This window comes from Tauraco erythrolophus, chromosome 9, assembly GCF_009769465.1.
Source record: "Tauraco erythrolophus isolate bTauEry1 chromosome 9, bTauEry1.pri, whole genome shotgun sequence".
Taxonomy (NCBI): domain Eukaryota; kingdom Metazoa; phylum Chordata; class Aves; order Musophagiformes; family Musophagidae; genus Tauraco; species Tauraco erythrolophus.
Window position 1 is genome coordinate 41,870,554 of NC_141473.1, and position 20,956 is coordinate 41,891,509.

Here is a 20,956-nt window from a genome sequence, read left to right on the forward strand (position 1 = left end):
CATCATCTTGCTAAATCGTGGGGAACAGGAGAGGTGCCTGAGGACTGGAGGAAAGCAAATGTCACTCCGGTCTTCAAAAGGGCAAGAAGGAAGACCCAGGTAACTATAGACCGTCAGCCTCACCTCCGTTCCTGGAAAGATAATGGAATGACTTATCCTTGGTGCTGTCTCTAGGCATATCAACGATAAGAGGGTCATTAGGGGCAGTCAACATGGCTTCACTAAGTGGAAGTCATGCTTGACAAACCTGATAGCCTTTGATGAGGACATCACCCAGTGGGTGGATGATGGTAGAGCTGTGCATGTGGTCTATCTTGACTTCAGTAAAGCATTTGACACAGTCTCCCACGGCATCCTCACAGCTAACTGAGGAAGTGTGGTCTGGATGATCGGGTAGTGAGGTGGATTGTGAACTGGCTGAAGGATAGAAGCCAGAGAGTAGTGGTCAATGGGACAGAGTCCAGTTGGAGGCCTGTATCCAGTGGAGTCCCTCAAGGGTCGGTACTGGGACCAGTATTGTTCAACATATTCATCGATGACTTGGATAAGGGAATAGAGTGCATGGTCAGCCAGTTTGCTGATGACACTAAACTGGGAGGAGCGGCTGACACACCTGAAGGCTGTGCTGCCATTCAGAGAGACCTGGACAGGCTGGAGAGTTGGGCGGGGAGAAATTTAATGAAATACAACAAGGGCAAGTGTAGAGTCTTGCACCTGGGTAAGAACAACCCCATGTACCAGTACAAGTTGGGGACTGAACTGTTGGGGAACAGCACAGGGGAAAGGGACCTGGGGGTCCTGGTGGACAGCAGGATGACCATGAGCCAGCAATGTGCCCTTGTGGCCAAGAAGGCCAATGGCATCCTGGGGTGTATTAGTAGGAGTGTGGTTAGTAGGTCGAGAGAGGTTCTCCTCCCCCTCTACTCTGCCCTGGTGAGGCCACATCTGGAATATTGTGTCCAGTTCTGGGCCCCTCAGTTCAAGAAGGACAAGGAACTGCTTGAGAGAGTCCAGCGCAGGGCCACAAAGATGATGAAGGGAGTGGAGCATCTCCCTTCTGAGGAAAGGCTGAGGGAGCTGGGTCTCTTTAGCTTGGAGAAGAGGAGACTGAGGGGGGACCTCATTCATGTTTATAAATATGGAAAGGGTGACTGCCATGAGGATGGAGCCAGGCTCTTCTCAGTGGCATCCAATGATAGGACAAGGGGAAATGGATCTAAGCTGGAACATAGGAGGTTCCGCTAAACATGAGGAAAAACTTCTTCCCAGTAAGGATAACAAAACACTGGAACAGGCTGCCCAGAGAGGTTGTGGAGTCTCCTTCTCTGGAGATGTTCCAACCTGCCTGGACGCATTCTTGTGTGATCTGATCTAGGTGGTCCTGCTCCGGTAGGGGGATGGGACTAGATGATCCTTTGAGGTCCCTTCCATCCCTAACATTCTGGGATTCTGCAAAGTATCACCTCCAGCTCCTTTGTCCACAGAGACTTTGTTTGGATCTTCTGCAGGTGGCGCCTGGCCCAAATTTGCAGTGCGTGATGTCATTTTTTTAGTACAGAGTTTCAAAGATTTGTCAGACTGCCTTGATGACGACTTTTTAGATTTTGAAGATTTTGGCTTGTTAACTATGGTCGTTGTTCATATCTGTAACAGAGGCAAAAGTTCTAGTTGACACGAGAATGTCAAGAAGCATTCCAGAAAGAAAAGGAGAAATCCTGTCACTTAGTCTCAAAGAAATAACCTGAAGAACTAAATAGCTGATAAGAATGATTAATTAAAAAAAAAAAAAAACAAACAGAAAACCACCAACACAAAACTAAACACGCAAAGCAGAATTCTTCATCAAAACTGTATCAATATTACTTTGAACTTCTGCAGAGCTGGTGTCTGATGACATTTCTTACACTCTCATGGGATTTTAATGCATTACAGTTATGAAGACCCCGTTTTTTTAAAAAGGAGCTGTGAGCAGTGACACATCCATGTGCCGGCCCACGGATCCCGGAGGAGCTGTTCGGCTCATCTTTTCACTCCTGGGAGCCACATACTTCTGAGAAACACAGAATGGCTTATAAGCTCTGAGAAATTTTGGGAAAAGAGGACAAGAAAACACTTGTAAATGTGTTTCCGTCTGGGTTTCTTCTGCTCCTCTAAGAAATATTTGGATACAATTCTGGCAGCAATATTCGTGGTGCTTTGCATCTATCACGTTTGCAACTCTTACTATCAACAGAAATGTTGAACCAAAAAGCATCTTTTTCAGTTCTACTTATGTAAAGTTGTACGTTTTAGCCTGGTAAAACAAAAAAGGAATGTAAGCTACATAGAGGAAATGCTGAACGTAAAATAAAGCAAAACAAACCCTCAGCACTCAAGGACAAAGGCAATAACTAATATTAAGTCCTTTTTAAAATGCTGATTAGGTTTCAAGATGATGCCTCTTTAAATATGTTTAATTGTGTGAGCACGGTGAGCCACTGAATAATTACGTGATCAATTATCAATCTCTCTATGTAAGTTTTTGCTACTATCTGACTATGGCACGTAGGGCCTTTTTAAGCTTAGGGAAACTATAAATTTAACTGAGGCTTTAAAGCATAAGGTACTTTGTTCTACTGAAATAACTGAGAGAACAAAGCATAAACCAGTTTCGGATTTATGGAACAACTTCATTGCTACTGATCAAACTTAAGGTAGATTAAACAAAGCACCGTAAATTAGAGAACTTCCAGTCCTACAAAAGACAAATTATGTGCAAAGCCTTTAATTAGATTTTTTTTCCCTTTATATTTTCAATTTAAAATCCACTCTACACATTTTCCATTTCTGAGAAGGTAACACACAAAGCTGGAAAATTCCCTCTCATTTTACTGAGAAATGAAGACATCCTTGTCCATTTGGAAGACAAAGACGACAGTTCTTGGACTCAGTGATTTTCATATAAGATCCAGTCTTCCAATTGCAGACACCAGTGGCACCTCCTTTCCCAACTGAAAGGGAAGGTGTTTCAACAACATATTTAAAACGTATTTATGGGACAAAAAAAAACAGAATCAAGACTGCAGCGAAGGGCAAACAGAAGAATATTATCACACCAAAGCTCAAGCGTTACCTTGAGCAATGAGGTAAGCTTGACGTATTATTTATTTTGACAACTGAGTGATACGTTACCAGAGACCAAGCACTACACAACAGCAAATGTCAACGCTAGTAAGAATGAATCAGATCCACCACTTTTTCAAAATAGGTCAATGTAATTCTTGATTCGGACATAACATCTCTTTGTCAAAGAAGTACAAAAACTATAAACACTGATAATTTTTCCTCTCCCATTGTTCAACATACATACAGATTCTGTTCCTGTACCGCTGCAGAGCATAAATTTACATTGTCACGTGTATTGAGTGTTATTTCTCTGTGCAGACATCGTAATAGACTTTTCCCAGTATGGTACTGAAAAGTAAAACAGCTACTTTCCTCCTGTCTGGAGTTTTGCATCAGCATTGCTTAGATTTTTTCAGCAGTCTCATTACGAAACACATCAGTTATGACTGGATCTAAATATTCATATTCGGTCTCCACTTTGCATACAATATATCACAGCTCAGTAGGATTTTATACAAGATCCCATTCATGAAACTGTGTTTAACCAGGGAGTAGTGATTATACATTTTTCTCATTACAAAACAAATGTTTTCAGCACCGATTGTAAAAAAATAACATACACAAAAATAATTAGGTAGAAATAAGCAATAGAAAACTACTACAGCGTAGATACGTAGACCAGGCATGTTTACATCTCTTAATTGCAAACTACACTTCCACACTGCAACACTACTGTCAACAAACAAACAAACAAACAAAAACAAAACAAAAAACAAGGAAATGAAGAAACACCCTAAAAACACACACACGCCACACTAGTTTTACTTTCACCAAAAAATAATGAAACCACCGAGCCAGGAAACGCGAAATTAATTATCACTTTACCCTTAACTGGAAGCCAGTTACGCACGTGAAGCACAGAGTGACTTTAACTCTTCCCTGCCCGGTGTCCGAGCCCAGCAGAGCCCCTCGGCGCAGGCGCTTCTCGCGGCGGCACCGAGCGCGGAGCCCGCGGGCGCCGCAGGGCAGCCCCGGTGCCCACCGCGGCTTCTCGCCCCGGGCCACCACTTGCCCGGACGGGCTCCGAGCCACCCTGCGTCACTTAACGCCCCCGGCCACTCTCGTTCTGAAACGGAACCGCCCGCCGCCGCCCCGCCTGTCGCTGCCCGGAGCTGGGAGCACCCGCTCGGCCGCGCTCCGCCCGGCCGCTCCGACGGGTTTCGGTTCCCGGCAGCGTTCCGGCCCCGCAGGATAAAAGGCCGCTCCCGCGCTCGGGCTGGGGGGCGGCAGGAGCCCCAGCGCACCCCGCACCCAACCGGCCCCGGCACGCGGGCCGGGGGCGCCGGGGAAGCGGCTCTGCGGGAGCCCCCGCAGCGGGGGGCGGCGGGAAGGACAGACGGATCCAACCCGGACCGTCCGAGCGGGAAGCGGCGGGAAGGACAGACGGATCCAACCCGGACCGTCCGAGCGGGGGGCGGCGGGAAGGACAGACGGATCCAACCCGGACCGTCCGAGCGGGAGGCGGCGGGAAGGACAGACGGATCCAACCCGGACCGTCCGAGCGGGGGCGGCGGGAAGGACAGACGGATCCAACCCGGACCGTCCGAGCGGGAGGCGGCGGGAAGGACAGACGGATCCAACCCGGACCGTCCGAGCGGGGAAGGCGGCGGGAAGGACAGACGGATCCAACCCGGACCGTCCGAGCGGGGGGCGGCGGGCCCCACGGGGAGCCGCCGCCTCGCCGGGCGCGGAACAACGGCGCTCATGCTGCGGGACTCGGGGCACGGGGCTGCCGGCCGCCCTCCCGCCGGCTCCGGGATGCGGGGAAGCAACACGTCGAGTCCTCGCGCCGGCAGGAGGAGGAGGGAGAGGCGGTCGGTGGGCGGGCGGGCACCGGCGGGACCCCGGCACCTAACAGAGGAGGCGGGCGCGGAGCGGACACATCGCGCCGGGCACCGCTACCGCCCGCCGCGTCGGGAGGGCGACAGGCCGAGTGCGGGGCTGGGGGGAGAAGCGAGATGCTGCGGGTCACCGTGGGACCAGCACCGGCCCTGTGCCGCTGCCCGGAGCCGCTGGAGGGCGCTCGGCAACTGCCGGTCGGGGCACGGGGGCCGGGGGCGCCGCAAGGGGCGAGCAGAGCGGAGGGGCAGAATCGCCTCCCTGGATATTGTGTCCTGTTGTGGAGGCCAGAGGCGAGTGGCGTTCCTCAGGGGTCGGTACTGGGGCCAGTGCTAGTGAACGTCTGTCGTGGGTTTGGGCTGAGGGTCGAGACAAGAACCGAGAGGGAGCACCCACCAACCATGGTCCCGGGCAAAACATCACTCAGGCTTTTTTTTCTTAAAACAAAACAATTTATTAACAGTTACTTAACAAGAGACAAAAGGGAACGAAACCGGTTACTTGAGAGGAGAAAGAGAAAAACAAGGCCAGATCTTAAACACAACAACCTCCCCACCCCCTTTTCCTTTTGTTCCTGGCTCTGCCTTCCCCCCCAGCGGCGCAGGGGGACAGGGAATGGGGGGTGCAGGTCAGTTCATCCATGTTGTTAACTGCCGCTCCTTTCTGAAAGGAGGAGGAGTCCTTACACCATTTTACCTTGATTCAGTGGATCCCCTACTCACGAGGAAAAATCCCCAAACTTTTCCAGCGTAAGCCCTGCCCGCAGGATTGCCATCCTTCCCCATGGATCGCACCAGTTCGGGCTTTACCAGTCTCGGCCCCTTAGGGAGCTGCTGCCACTCGCGTCGGCGTGGGGCGTCCCACGGACTCCAGATGCCCCCACGACCCCGCCGTGCATCCCCTGCCCATTATTAACAGTACTTGGTCGTGCATCCCCTGCTCCACGGCCTCTCCTGGGCTCAGGCATCTCTTCCCTGACATGGGTTTCTCCACGGGCCGCGAGTGGGTCTCTGCTCCGCCGAGCACACCCTGGCTGCAGGGGGCCGCCTGCCATCTCACACCGATTTGCAAGGGAAACCTCAGCTCCAGCACCCCTCCTCCTGCTCCATCCTGACTGACTCGGTCGCTGTGGTTGTTTTCTCTTAGATCTTAATCCTCTCTAGGGGAGCTCGGCCCGGCGGGCACCCCGGGAGCGGGGTGCTTCCCGAGCCCCCCATGCGGCTCCCCCGGCGCCATCTTGAGCACATGGCGCCGGCCCGGCCCGAGCGGCCGCCCGGCCGGGAGCCGGGAGCGAGGGCAGCGCCCCCCGCCCCTCTCCTCGCTCCTGGGCAAAAGCCCCTTTCCCGCCCCTTTGTCCCAACTTAAATAGGGCAATTCGCAGAGGCGCCGATTTGGCTCAACCTCCCCCGGGGGGGATGGGACTCAGATCTGGTGGCACAGGGAGCAAATCCCCTCCCCTGCCACCAGAGCACCCCCCCCCCATCAAACTGTCACGACATCTTTGTCGGCGACATGGACAGTGGGATCGAGTGCACCCTCAGCAAGGTTGCAGATGACACCAAGCTGCGTGGTGGTGTGGACACGCTGGAGGGAAGGGATGCCATCCAGAGGGACCGTGACAGGCTGGAGAGATGGGCCTGTGAGAACCTCATGAAGTTCAACAAGGCCAAGTGCAAGGTCCTGCATGTGGGTCGGGGCAATCCCAAGCACAAGTACAGGCTGGGCGGAGAACGGATTGAGAGCAGCACGGAGGAAAAGGACTTGGGAGTGCTGGTGGATGAGAAGCTCAACATGAGCCGGCACCGTGCGCTGGCGTCCCAGAAAGCCACCCGTGTCCTGGGCTGCATCCAGAGCAGCGTGGGCAGCAGGGCGAGGGAGGGGATTCTGCCCCTCTGCTCTGCTCTCGTGAGACCCCACCTGGAATACTGCATTCAGCTCTGGGGTCCCCAACACAAGAAGGACATGGAGCTGCTGGAGCGGGTCCAGAGGAGGCCATGGAGATGATCCAAGGGCTGGAGCACCTCTGCTATGGAGACAGGCTGAGAGAGTTGGGGCTGTTCAGCCTGGAGAAGAGAAGGCTCCGGGGTGATCTTGTTGCAGCCTTCCAGTACCTAAAGGGGGCCTACAGGAAAGCTGGAGAGGGACTTTTTATAAGGGCGTGTAGTGATAGGACAGGGGGCAATGGATTTAAACTGAAAGAGGGCAGATTTAGATTAGATCTAAGGAAAAAATTCTTCCCTCTGAGGGTGGTGAGGCACTGGAACAGGTTGCTCAGAGAAGTTGTAGATTCCCCATCCCTGGAAGTGTTCAAAGCCAGGTTGGATGGGGCTTTGAGCAACCTGGTGTATTGGAGGGTGTCCCTGCAGGGGGTTTGGAACTGGATGATCTTTGAGGTCCCTTCCAACCCAAACCATTCTATGATTCTATGATGCTATCTATGGCAGGATACCTTCCAAATAAGCTGTTTTTTCACCCACAATGAAGCTTCTCCTAATTTAGCTTGACAATATCCATACTAATTACATTCAGAAAACGCAAGCATATCAGCTGCAATCAGACTAACCTTTAAACCCATGTAAAAGGATTTTTGAAAATTTGCATTAGACCTCAAGAGGTCACCAGTGAACTGGAAAAAATGCCACCTTCCCTATGTAAGACAGAGGCATACCGCTGAGGATGTTTTAGAAAGCTTTAGAAGCAGTCACATCCAACCCAAATACATTTAAAAATTCAGTGTATAAACAGTGTTAAAAAAGAAATTTTTGATAAAATAGAGCAGGTTCTTAAAATATAAACTATACAGTCTCGCATACTAAACGATGGTCAAGTCAAATTAATGCACAACACCATTCTCAAGGCAGGCAGCACAAGGCGTTATCATTCTACAGCATATAGTCAATATTCACAAAAATAAGTTCTCTTCCGTAAGTGCTGCAAATATGCCAAACTCAATCTAGACCGGAATTTAGACAGGAAACAAGGGTTTAAAGCCTTACCATCCCCAAACATTCCCGGTGTGAAACGTCAAGTATCTTAACGCAAAAGAACATGCAAGCACTCATCGAGAGGTCAGAAGAGCTATTGAGTTTGTGTAAGGTTTTGCTCTTCGGTTTCCAGGCTACTTGTTACTTCAACAAACCCTCCCTAGGCACCAGTTATTCTTCAATTTTCCTTTTATTAATTTCCTTTTAGCCACTGTCCTCCTTCTACCTGAGATGGAGGCGTTGGCTTGCCATTCAGGGTCACTTGCTGGGGTGGTGTCCTGGGTTTGGCTATGAAAGAGTTAACTTTTTTCGGGGAAGATGAAAGGGACACTGTGCAGGCATCTGACCCAGCCTGGTCAGTGGCTCTTCAGCACCATGTGGCATCATGCCAATAGTATATATTGGGGGAGCAGCCGGGGGAGGAGGTTCGCTTGGGGGGGTCAGGAGCGGGCGGTGCGTCAGGTTCCTCACGGCGGTCGGTTCATACGTTCATGGTTGATTACCCTGTTCTTTCTTTTTTCCTGATATTGTTCTATTACATTGCCCTTATCCCAACCTACTGGTTTCACCCCTCTCGTTCCCATTTTCTCCTCCCATCCCGCCGGGGGGAGGAGTGAGCGAGCGGTGGTGCGGTGGCTCAGCCGCCGGCTGGGCTAAACCACAACAGTCATTTTTGGCACCCAACATGGGGCTTGATAACGAGAGAGTCAACTAAACCGTGTTAAAACAAATTTGCTACACGTGTTTATTCTATTGTGTTAATAGTGATTGATCATATATTGTTCCAGTTGCTCGCGTGGTGGTTTTCTCTAATTCCTTACGTGCCCTGTGTGCTCTTTGCGGTGGTGTTTATCATCGCTCAGGGCCCTCATGGTGCTGTAAGGTGTAACTATGGCTGATGATACGGTCATGGTGCTGCCACGTGGCTGGGCTGCTCCATGTATGCGGCATTGGCATTGTGCCCGTATCTCGGGCACCGCTTCTCAGAATTTGTTGGTACTCGCATCCAACCAGCTCTTCACCCCACCCTTCTCATTCGGGCTGATTAGGACAGTCTTTGAGGATTTTGAATGTCCTGGGGGTGTGCTAGCCAGCATGGTCCTACTGCTGTGTGTCTGGAAGGTGTTTCAGATTCTGTCTGGGGTTAAAGAACTATTTAAAAAACTCAAGAGATCTGTCCCAAGGTGGGATAGTTACAAGTGGCACAGTGTGTGGGAAGACATGTGGGAAACTACGGCTGGTCCGTGGATGCCAGGACAGAAGATGAAGAACTTGACCTTGGAGAGATTGCTGTGTACCCACGAAGATCTGGAAACTCCCTGAACAGGAGAAATGGAAACAACTCACAGGCGCTGGGGGAGCCAGGGAACCGTAAGATAAGGAGGAACTGTAAGATAAGAAACTGGACTGTGTTGCATCACTAATTGCATGATGTAACGAATTTGGCTTGGATTACATAGAGCGCGTGATCACCAATGATGTATTGGGCTAAGGCGCATGAACAGCTATAGGTAACCAGTCACCTAATGCTTATGTCGCGTGCACTGTCAGAATTAGTGTGAAAGTGCTGGAACCTGCAATAAACACACACACTGATGAACACTGCTTGGAGTTGTGTACGTCGTGTCCATCTCAACAGCAACATATGGCAACACCCACATACTACCAGACCCCTCCTAGAGCACCCAGACCCCTCCTAGAGGCTCGAGATTCATCGTAGATACCCCGAGATCCCCCCAGACCCATTCTAGACACCCACAGGTCCGTTCTAGATGCCCCCAGGTCCCTCCTAGATGCCCCAGGGTCCCCCCAGAGCAATTATACAACCACCCAGGCCTATCCTAGAGCCCCAAAACCACTTCTAGACACCACCAGATCTTACAAGACCCATTCTACACCATTTGAGATGCCTCCTAGAACTCTCAGACCCCCACTAGAGCCCCCGACCTATTCTAGACTTCCACATCCCCCCTGACCTATTCTACACCCTTCCAGACACATCCTAGAGAACCCCAGATCACCCCAGACCCATTATACACTCCCCCAGTCCCATCCTAGAGCCTTGAGACCTATCCTAGAGCTCCAGACCCATCCTAGAGACCCCCAGATCCCCATACACCCATTCTACACTCACCGAGGCCTATTCTAAAGCTACCAGATCCCTCTTAGATCTCCCAGACCCATCCTAGAGATCCCCACATCCTTCCAGACCCATTCTACACTTCCCCAGACCCCTCCTAGAGACCCCAAACCCTTCCTAAAGACCTCCACATCCATCCAGATGCATTCTACACCCTCTCAGGCCTTAGAGCCCCCAGACCCATCCTAGAGACCTCCAGATCATCCCAGACCCATTCTACACCCTGCCAGACCCCTCATAGAGCCCCTAGACCCATCCTAGAAACACCCAGATCCCCCCAGACCCATTCTACAAACTTCCAGGCCTATCCTAGAGCCCCAAGACCACTCTTAAAGCTTACAAACCCATCCTAGAAACCCTCACATACCCCAGACTCCTCGCAGCATGCCCAGACACATCCTAGAAGCTCCAGAATCATCCTAGAGACCCCAAGATCCCCCCAGACTCATTCTAGACCTCCTCAGGTCCCTCCTAGAGCCTCCAGACCCCTCCAAAACACCCCCACATCTACCCAGACCAATTATACAACGGCCCAGGCCTATCCTAGAGCTCCCAAACCCCTCCTACAACCCCCAGACCCATCCTAAAGACCCCCAGATCCCCTCAGACCCATTCTACAGCCACCCAGGCCTATCCTAAAGATCCCAGGCCCCTCTCATATCTCCCAGATCCATCCTAGAGACCCTCACATCTTTCCAGACCCATTCTACACTCCCCCAAGCCTATCCTAGAGCCCCCAGACCACTCTTAAAGCCCCCTGACTTATCCTAGAGACATCCACATCCGCGCAGACCTGTCCTACAACCCCTAAGACCCGTCCTCCATCCTCTGAGACCCATCCTACACCCACCAAGACCCATCCTAGATACCTCCAGATCCTCCCAGACTCATTCTACACTCCCAGACCCTCCTTGAGACCCTCACATACCCCAGGCCCCTCCTACAGCCCCCGGACCCATCCTAAAGTCCACCAGATCACCCCAGACCCCTCCTAGAGACCACCAGATCCTGTAAGACCCATTCTACATCCCTCGAGACCCATCCTAGAGCCCCCAAACCCATTCTAGAGCCCCCAGACTCATCCTAAAGACCCCTAGATCCCCTCAGATCCATTCTACAGCCACCCAGGCTTATCATAAAGATCCCAGACCCCTCCTAGAACCCTCACACCCCTCCTACAGCCCCCAGACCCCTCCTAGAGACCCCTCCTAGAGCCCCCCGCCCCCTCCTAGTGATAGGGGAATAGTTATAGGAGTAGGCATAACACCACATCAAACTATATTAGCTGTTATTTCTATGGATGGGTACAGGAGTAGGCATAAGACTACATAAGACTATATTAGCTCTGTGAAATGTTAGCAGTTATAAAATACTAATCCCTGCTTTGAAATACTGGCTACCCGAAAAGAAGGCCAGTAAAAGAGACAAAATAAACGCTTGCAAGGTTGTAACTCATGACCCGTAGGGAGAAAGAAAAGACAAATAGGAGAGATAAGGACTAACAAGAACTAACATTTGTCTTCAAACAATAACAAGTAGGAGACAACCAGGTGTCCACTCAAGGACAGGCCAGGCTGGGAACTGGTTTGGCTCTGCAAGCTCAGCCAAAACAGGAATTCTAGGGAAGAAGTGAAAAATGCAGTGAGGAAGACCTACGGCCTTCATCCTGAAGACCCCTGCCCACGACCACCAGAAGGCGTGTCGAGGCGGATCCTGAGGCGGGGACTATGGAAATGATCTCCTGGGAGAGACTGCCCTTTTGGGGAGGGGGTGATGAGTGTGTCTGTATAAATACAAGAAAAACTGCTACGGCGGGGGTGCACGTTTGTGGTGGAGCGATCCCCCGAGCACCCAGCGCTGCAATAAACACACCTACTGGGCAACTTTCCGAGTTGTGGAGTCTGTTTCTGCACGTCACCTCAACCACTCCAGAAGTTCATGGTGACTGTGATCATGTTTGGGTTCCCCCAAACCCTCTGTGCCAGACAGGGGCTCTGCAGGATAAAAATCTCTGGCACTGGGCAACACGGTCACCCCAGCTGTGCCACCATGATGACACCATCCCTGCATGTGGTCAAGCTCTCAACCTTTGAGTTAACAGTTGCACATGCTCACCCACTCTGCCCCAGAGACCCCAGCTAGGGCTGTCCCAGGGCACTGCTTTGCTGTCAGGGCAGTGCTGAAGGAGTGGGAATGTCCCTGAGCCCAACTCACCCCCTCAGCCCCAAGGACATGGATGCTTGCTGTTCACCTCACCTCCAGAGATGCTGAGGAACACAGGGGTGCAGTGCCTGGAGGATGGGGTGTGAGATTGCTGTCCCCATCTTCCCTCCACTACATGCCCCGGGGTGCCATGAAGGCCTGGAGGCACCTGACCCCAGGGAGGGCATTTCCCTCACTGTGTTGCACTGCTCCTGCTGTGCAGTTGGGGACTGAGGTGGCACAGAGAGGTGTTGCCCAGGGTGGCAGAGGAGTCTCAGGAGACGAGGTTTTCTCTTCACCATCAAAGTGCCCTGGAGCGGGCCAGAGCGTGGCAGCAGGACCTGCATCATGCAACATCATGCCCAGTATACAGATGAGAGATGACCAGGAAGTTGATTTCTTTCTCTTCTGTGAGCACTATTCTCAGACTCTCGGAGTCTCATCTCTCTCTCGCTCTCTTTTCAGGCCTTTCACAAGTCTGGGATTGCAGTGTTGGGACTTACCTATTTCGGGATCGCTTGTTGGAATGGGACAGGCATTGGTCACCAGGTGGTGAGCAATGATACTGCGCATCACTTCTTTGTATATATTAACATAATTATATATATTTACATACATTATTATTATTTCATCATTACTTTTCGTTTTGCATTCTTCTTCTTCTTCTTCTTCTCTTCTTCTTCTCTTCTTCTCTTCTTCTCTTTCTCCTTCTCCTTCTTCTCTTCCTCCTTCTCCTTCTCCTTCTCCTTCTCCTTCTCCTTCTCCTTCTTCTTCTTCTTCTTCTTCTTTCTTCTTCTTTTCTTCCCTCAACTGATGAGTTTCCTTCCCTTTTTGCCTCTAATTCTCTTCCCCATTCCCCAGGTGTCGAGGAGGGTGAGCGAGCGGCTCCATGACCTTTACTTGCCAGCCAGGTTAAACCATGACAGTATGGAGCAGAGGGATGCATGAACCTGGGCTTCCTCCAGGTCCCCCCAGGGTCACCTCAGGGCTGGAGGAGCTCCCAGCAGGGAACGGGGCAATGCTGTAGTGGGAGAGGATGCTGGTGACAGCCGCATCGTCCCCTCTTCTCCTCAAGGGCCAGATCCTGCTGTTTGCAGCAGTGCTGAGCTGCAGCAACTCCCCACAGACAGCCAACGCGCCTTCCAGCCCGCAGCAGAGGAGCCTTTCAGGGAAGAGCTGGAGCAGGGTGGAGATCCACCAGCGGGAGCAGGGAGGGCAGTTTGGGTGCCAGGTCCTGCCCAGGTGTCAAACCCTCTCCCCCCCCAGCTCCTCTGAAAGAGGTTTCTCTGCCCGTGGGCGCTGGGGCAGGTGAAAGCCCCAGCAAAGGGAGAGGGACCCTGGCTCAGCTCCCAGCAGCACCGGCTTTAGGGGAGGGACACCAAATCTCCTCCACCATTGAAATATGCTCCACGTGAGCATCGTCCTGCAGGGGCCCTTCTCCAGGCCAGGGGCTGAACCATGGCTTTGGGCTGCAGCCTGGGTCTCGTGGAGATCCTGTCTCCATTTTTCTGGCCCCTCCCTTCTCTGCCTCCCAAAGCACTGAGGAAAAGGTCCCCCCCATGCCTCTTAACCATTGTGGGAGCTGATCCATGGGCCATGAACCCACTGGGACTGTCTGGGGTGTTCAGGGTGCTAAGGCCACCTTAGGGCTCCCTTCTGTGGGGCCACAGCTCACCCTGACATGGCAGCTCTGTCATGGCCTCTGCACTGTGGGACCAGCATGGCCCAGGCAGGGTCTGGGGGAAAGAGCAGCTGGGAAAGCCCGGGCTGAGGGAATGGGTGCTGGGGGGCATCACGGGACCTATCAGAGTCATTTCAACTAGAAGCTGCCTGTGACCAGCAGGATGGAAATGTCTCTGTCAGCAGGATTATTTCACAGGGACCGTGGGCTCTCACAGCCCCACAGCCTGACTCCAGACCTGCTGTCCCCGAGGCATGCCCCTTCCCCACCACCATATCTTTGTTCTCTGCTCCCCGTCAACAGCCTCAGGGAGATGCCCCGACACCTGGGCAGGCAAAGCATCAGCTCCAGGTCAAAGCCCCCCCAGACTTTTAATAACAACAAATATGATGCACAGCGTAAAAATGGAAATAAAACCAGAGGAAACTCGGGGCTGTTTCTGCTGCCCGTGGGTCCAGGGAGATGGCTCCCTGGTGCTCATGGCTCTCCCAGGGTCACGGCAGGGATGGGCTCTGCTGGCCTGGGGCTCAGGGACTGTTGTGCACCGAGCTCTGGTGTCACAGCCTTTGTGTCCTCACGGGCATGTGCCAGAGACACCTCTTCAGCATCATCATAGCCCATGCTCCCCGGGGACAGGGACGAGGTGTCACCTTCAGCTCCAGGGACCACGGCACTTCTCCAGGAATGCAGGCTGGCCCCTGCAAGCAGCAAGGCACGACACTGCAGTTCATCCCATAGGGTTTGTACATCACCTTCCTCCCTGCTCCTCACCACAGTCAGCTCCTTCTCCCACTCCCAGTCTCTCCAAGGCAAACTGTCGGGGCAGATTCCCCCTTCCCAGGAGCTTTGTGTCTCAGTACAGCAGTGACTTGGGTGGCACCAGTGATGGCACCACAGGAACCAGCAGCGCTACATTTCCTTCTCACCTCTGGGTGCATCTCTGGGCCCTGCTCCCTCCTCTGGTGTCCTGGGCATTTCCCAAGATCCCTGCCCAGGGGCAACATCTTCCCCAGGGTCAGAAACCTTCCTGGCATCATCATAGCCATCCAGTGGGTCACCTCCAGGAAAAACAAGAACATCTGAAAGCAGAGGGGAGCTGGTGACAGGGAGAAGATATGTCCTGCAGAGCAGAGGGCAGGAGGATGAGCAGGGACACAGGGCTGAGGCACTCGTGGTGGCAGCACCACAGGAGGTCCCCATGTCCTCCCCATCTCTGACAGTGACACTCAGTGACACCTCTGTCCATCACATGTCTGCAGGGAGATCAACCCCTTCCCACCTCCTTTACCTGGTGCTGATCTCAGATTATCCTCATCCTCATCGGCCCCAGGGTAGGGCTGCAGCTGGGTCAGGGACTCCTCTGAATAGGAGCCTGGAGAGATGCACAGTGGGTGATGAGGAGGAAGGCCCATTGACTTGGCTCATGGTCAGCACTAGTCATTGGGAGAAAGCTCCTCTCCCTGGCCCAGGACCAGGATGCTCTCCCCACAGCTCACACGGCCCCAGCGTGGCAGGGACTATGGGCTGAGGGGCTCCCAGAGATCTTCTCTGGGTTGGGGCCAGGAGGACGGGTCCTGCAGATGTTCCTCCAGGGAGGACCCACACCCACCTGAGTGACCAAACCTCGCCTGCTTCTTCCACGCTGGGCTGTAATCGATCTCCTCATACACGGCCTCGAGGAAGGGACCCTGAGCTCTCCTGGAGCCTGGGGACAGAGGCAGGGCTGGCACAAGGGACTGTCTGGGGGCCCGACACCACGGAGATGGACCCTGCTGCCCTGTACTCCTCCTGTCATCCCTTGTACCCCAGAGCCCCCTCCAGCACTACCTAGAGCATGGCCAGCCTTTGCCATCCCTCCTCTGCCATTTCTCTTCTCACCTCATCACCAGCTTCCCCCACCTCTGGGCCCTCTCCAGCCCTTGCTGCTGGTGCCCCACAGCCAGGCACTCAACGGGACAGCGCAAGGGGCAGATGGCAGCACACAGTCTCATCCCCCAGCTCTACTTGTGCCCCTTCCTGACGCCCGACAGCACTCCACAGCCTTTCCAGGAGCTATCTCCCCATGGAACCACTGTGGAAGGACCCACCTCTGCCCCTAGCCCTGGCACTTAGCACTTGCCCAGCCAGGAGGGCCAGGAGCAGGCAGAGAAGGGCCCCCAGGATGATGCAGATGATGACGGGCACTGAGACTCTCCCACTGCTGGTCAGATGGCCTCGGGTGGGATCTGTGTGGGCAAGAACATGGAAGGGGCAGCACCAGTCGTGACCCCCATCGCACAAGGCAGCGGAGGGTGGAGCACCACAGGGGTGAGTGATGGGGAAGTTTCTGCCCTGATGGGTAAATTACAACCCTACCCAACCCCACCTCCACCCTGTCAGTGCCTCCTCCTGGGAGTTTCACACCCCAGCAAGGAGCCCCTTCCATCCAGCTGTGGGTCACAGCCTGGTCCCAGTGATATCCAGCCCTGGAGGGACAACAGTTACCTGCTCGGGGTGGGGATGCTGCTGTTGTACTGGGTGTAGCTGCAGGAGAAGAAAAAGAGAGCTGGGCTGAGAGGGTGAGTGTGCAGGTGCCGGGAAGCCTCCTCCCCAACACACCATGTCTGTCTGTAGATGTCCCTGACACATCCCACCCAAACTGCCCCTCCTGTAGTGCTAGAAAGGGAGGCTGGGACAGGTCCCAGGGCTTCTGCTCTGGGCGGCAGGCAGGATGGCACAGGCAGCCCAGGGGATAGCACTGGGGCTGCAGGGCCCCATGGGCAGTGGCCAGAGGATGTCCAGTTCCACCAAGGCTGCTCCCTGCCTGGCACCAGGCTCCTGCACTCCGCAGGAACGTTCTTGCTCTTGGGAGATCAGGGGCCATGCCAGGACAGAGTGGACACAAGGCCTTCCCCAGCTCCCTGCCAACACTGGAGCAAGGGCTCCCAGCCCTGCCGCTCACCTGAGCAGCGCACAGCTGCGTCCTCCTTATGCCGGCACGCACCGCCATCCCCAGCCCGTGCCCAGCAGTCCTGCAGAGATGGCTCCGTCCCTCGGCACTCCACCTGCTCCAGCCAGATGGGGCCTGTCCCCATCCCGAACGCAGCCTCATGCAGGGCAGACACCGCGGGGCCACAGCCCAGCTGCCTGCAAGCCACCTCGGCATCTCGCATGTCCCAGGAGTCATCACACACTGTCCCCCAGGAGCCGCGGTGCCAGATCTCCACTCTCCCAGAGCACCTGTCCTTTCCACCCACGGCACGGATCTTCTCGCTTTCTGGAGAAGGCAAAGACCTCCCATGGCACCGGGACAGCAGGCAGAGCCCTGCCAGGCGAGAGGGGCACACGGAGGAGCAGCTACCTGTGCAGCTCGTGGAGTTGGGGCACGGGGCCAACGGGGCCGGGGGCGTTTCTGGGCGTCCCCCTGAGGAAAGAAACACCGTAGTGAAGGGGCTGGTTTAGGGGATGGTGCAGAAGAGAGCGGGACTGAGCTCTGCTCCTGCCTCCCTGGACCTTCATGGTCATGGCAGGTGGACATGTCCCTGGTCATTCAGGGGACATACACAGGACTGGGGGGGGACCCTGACTGCTCAGCCCCAAGGTTTCTGGTTCACAGAGCAGCAGGTGCATGTCTGTGGAGGGGAGGCTTTTCTGAACCCCGTCTGGTTTCTTCTGAGACCTCCCCTGGAGATGCCTTTGCCTTCGCTGAGCCCTGCTGTCAACCTGGGTGACAGCTGCTGCTGGACGTGTGTGGCTGTGGTCACCTTTGTGCCACCAGCAGCAGAAGGGTCTGACATGGAAAGGAAAAGCCTCTCCAAGCCCTTTCTCTGCATTTGGCCATGCCCAGTGGGGAGCAGGAGCTGGGGTGACACTGGTGCCCGCTGGCTCAGAGTTACCTTTGCAGATGATGTGGACCTCTTCTCGCAGGTCATCGCACGACTGTGGGTCCCAGGGAGCGGAGGGACACTGCCAGAAGGAGCTGTTTCTCTCCCCACACTGCACGTTATCCAGCCACGCAGGGCCAGACACCTTGCCATAGGACAGGGGTGTTTCCAGGGATCCTCCATCCCCACAGCCCAGCTCCCTGCATGCCAGTGACACCGTCTGGAGAGTCATCGAGTTGGAGCAAACGCTCCCCCACGTCCCGTTGTAGAAAACCTGCAGGCGCCCGGAGCAGCCGTCGCTGTTCTCCAGCCTCAGGGCCACGAACTCTGGGAGGAAAGGCACGGAGGGGGAACAGGCTGGTCTGGGACGGGTCCAGAACATCTCTGCACTCCCCAGGCCCTCCATCAGGCAGGGCCATGGCCAGCGTGTCCCCGTGCACCCCAGGGCACAGAGAAGTCCCTGATGGACACACACCCCCGCCCTTCCCACCAACCCTCTGGGATGGCTGAGCTCCCCAGGGACCCCAGTGGGACTGAGGGCACCTGTGCACGAGTGTCAGCAGGACGGGCTCGGGCAGGGGCTCAGAGGCAGCCATGGACAGCCTTGGCCGTGCCCGGCTCTCCCTGCATCCCGACCTCCCCAGGGTCCAGGGTCCCGCCGCATCTCCCAGCACAGACCTGAGCAGATGACGCCCGCGTCCTCCTTGTGCCCGCAGTCGTGCTGCCCCCAGGGCCCAGCAGGGCAGTCCCAGAGAGCAGCTTCGGCCCCGGAGCAGTTCACGCCGTCCAGCCAGATCCGCCCGGAGCCTTCTCCGAAACGAGCGGAGCCGGCCGCCTCCACCGCCCCTCCGCAGCCCAGCTGGCGGCAGACGACGCCGGCGTCAGACAGGTCCCAGCCGTCGTCGCAGACGGTCCCCCAGCTGCCCTGGTAGTAGATCTCCACTCTGCCCGCGCAGCGCCCGGCCCCGTTCGCCAGCCGGACCCGCCGGCTCCCTGCAGCGGGTACGAATCCCAGTTGCTGTCCGGGGCCGGCTGCCCCCACAGCCCATCGCCTGGGCGGCCCGTGCAGCACCACTCACCCCGGCAAACGACTCCCACGTCCTCCGCCACCCCTGCTGCCCGTGCGCTCTCGGGCAGGGAGGTGTTGCAGAGGGTCAGGTCGGCCTCGTGCCCGGCGCACCGCACCCCTCGCAGCCCCACGGGGCCCGTCCCTCGCTCAGGCTTCGGGGGGCTGTAGGCTGTCCCTGCCTCTCCGCACCGCAGCTGCCGGCACACCACGCTGGCCTCCTGCACGTCCCACTGGTCATCCAGGACTCTGCCCCACGTCCCGTGCTGGAAGATCTCCACTCGCCCGTCGCACCGGCTCCCTCCGCCCACCAGCCGCAGGGATCCAAAGCTGGCTGCGCCTGGGCAGAGCAGAGATGCCACAGCCACCGGTGGCACGGCACCCTTCAGGGAGCAGGACAAGATGGAGCCTTGTGCCAACAAGAAGAGAGGGCAAAGCCTGGGCCCATTCTGCAGCTCCCACCCAGCTCTGCTGCCGTGGGGGGCACCCAGGCAGCTCCTGCCTGGCTGGTGGGATGGGGCTCTGCAGGGCTCTCTGTGGGGATGGGATGCGGTGGTCTGCAGCCAGAGGGAGGGAGCAGAACCTGTAGCCCTGTCCTGGACTCATCCCACAGGACAAGAACAGAGGAGCACAGGCCTGGCAGTGGCACTGGGGCCTAAGCCACCAGCCTGGGGGCAGATGGCTGCCTCTATCCAGTCCTCAGCTCTCCCACAGTAGAGCAATCAGTCTGAGCAGGCAAAACTCCAGATGGCTCCTGGGGAAGCCAGGGTTTCTCCAGGGTGAAATTCAGCCTGGGACCCCTGCTTCGGGTGGCCATGTCACACACCAAGGGCAAACAGAGTTAATACAGAATTTTTCCAGCACTCACCTGAGCAAATGACAGCAGCGTTGTTCCCATGGGAGCATGGTGAGACCCCCAGGGTGATCACTGGGCACTGTCCCAGGTGGGCTTCAGTCCCATCGCAGTGGAATGAGTCTCTCCAGACAAAGTCAGTCTCTCTCCCAAAATACTCTCCTCCAGGAACGAACTCAGCAAACCCACAGTCGAGTTGACGACAGAGAACGTGGGCATCCAAGAGATCCCAGCCGGAGGCGCAGAGGGTCCCCCAGGTGCCCAGCACCTGGACCTCCACTCTCCCCGCACACGCCGTGCTGCCGTTCACCAGCCTGAACCCTGTGTATTCTGGGGACAGAGGAGAAGGAGAAAGGGTGGACTGGTGCTCTTGTACCCTCAGCAGCTGGCGGAGAGGCCAGAGGGACAGCATGCCTTTCTTCTCCTTCTGCACTGTATTCCTGCTGCAAGCAACCTGTCCTCACGCCTGGCCCAGCACGGTCCGTGCTCTGCTCCCCAACCCTCAGCACAGCCCCAGTGTCCGACACCCCACCCCGAGTCCTTACGTGTGCAGGTGACAACAGCGCTGTTCGCGTGGGTGCAGGGCTGGTCCCTGAGAGAACCCCTGAGGCAGGAGGCGAGGAGGGGTTCATTCCCCACACACTGCAGCTCTCCATCCCACGTGGGACCAACCCCGTCTCCAAAGTGAGCTCCCTCAGCGACAGGCAGGGCCACACCGCACTGCAACTCCCTGCAGACCACGTCAGCAGCTTCGGGACCAAAGTGTGAGTCACAGACGGTTTTCCACAGGTCACCATCAAGGATCTCCACACGTCCTGAGCAGCGGCTCTTCCCTTCCACCAGTCGGAATAATCCTGAAGAAAAGAAATCAACTGAGAGCCCTCTGGCAGTTAAATGCCCACATCCCACATCACCTCCAAGGAAGCTGTGACCAAATCACCCATTGCATCTGCCAGAGGAATCTGCTGGGGGAGTGCTGATGACACAAACACATCCAGGCCCATCAGCATCTCTTTTGTACATCATCATAGCACTCAACGGTATGTGTCTAGCACAGACCCACTGCAGACCATGTCAGCACCTTCAGGACCAAAGTGCGAGTCACAGACAGTTTTCTATTGTCTCCGTCATGGATCACTATACTTCCTTTCCAGAGGCTATTT

The 20,956-nt window shown here is 55.2% G+C and overlaps 1 protein-coding gene across 1 annotated transcript in view; it reads right to left on the bottom strand.

Annotated features, from left to right (window-relative positions):
- The window catches only part of SCART1 (scavenger receptor family member expressed on T cells 1), a 36,263-nt gene extending 15,397 nt beyond the window's left edge, over nucleotides 1–20,866 (bottom strand). The window contains exons 1-13 of the mRNA XM_086616209.1: nucleotides 20,857–20,866; nucleotides 20,510–20,647; nucleotides 19,805–20,123; nucleotides 18,954–19,270; nucleotides 18,553–18,867; nucleotides 17,887–18,201; nucleotides 17,352–17,414; nucleotides 16,946–17,267; nucleotides 16,496–16,524; nucleotides 16,099–16,236; nucleotides 15,621–15,716; nucleotides 15,300–15,383; nucleotides 14,006–14,066 (exon numbers count right to left, since the gene is read on the bottom strand). Of these exons, the coding sequence (XP_086472335.1) occupies nucleotides 14,006–14,066; nucleotides 15,300–15,383; nucleotides 15,621–15,716; nucleotides 16,099–16,236; nucleotides 16,496–16,524; nucleotides 16,946–17,267; nucleotides 17,352–17,414; nucleotides 17,887–18,201; nucleotides 18,553–18,867; nucleotides 18,954–19,270; nucleotides 19,805–20,123; nucleotides 20,510–20,647; nucleotides 20,857–20,866 (2,207 nt within the window). The remainder of the gene's footprint in view (nucleotides 1–14,005; nucleotides 14,067–15,299; nucleotides 15,384–15,620; nucleotides 15,717–16,098; nucleotides 16,237–16,495; nucleotides 16,525–16,945; nucleotides 17,268–17,351; nucleotides 17,415–17,886; nucleotides 18,202–18,552; nucleotides 18,868–18,953; nucleotides 19,271–19,804; nucleotides 20,124–20,509; nucleotides 20,648–20,856) is intronic.
- Nucleotides 20,867–20,956: the final 90 nt, after the last annotated feature.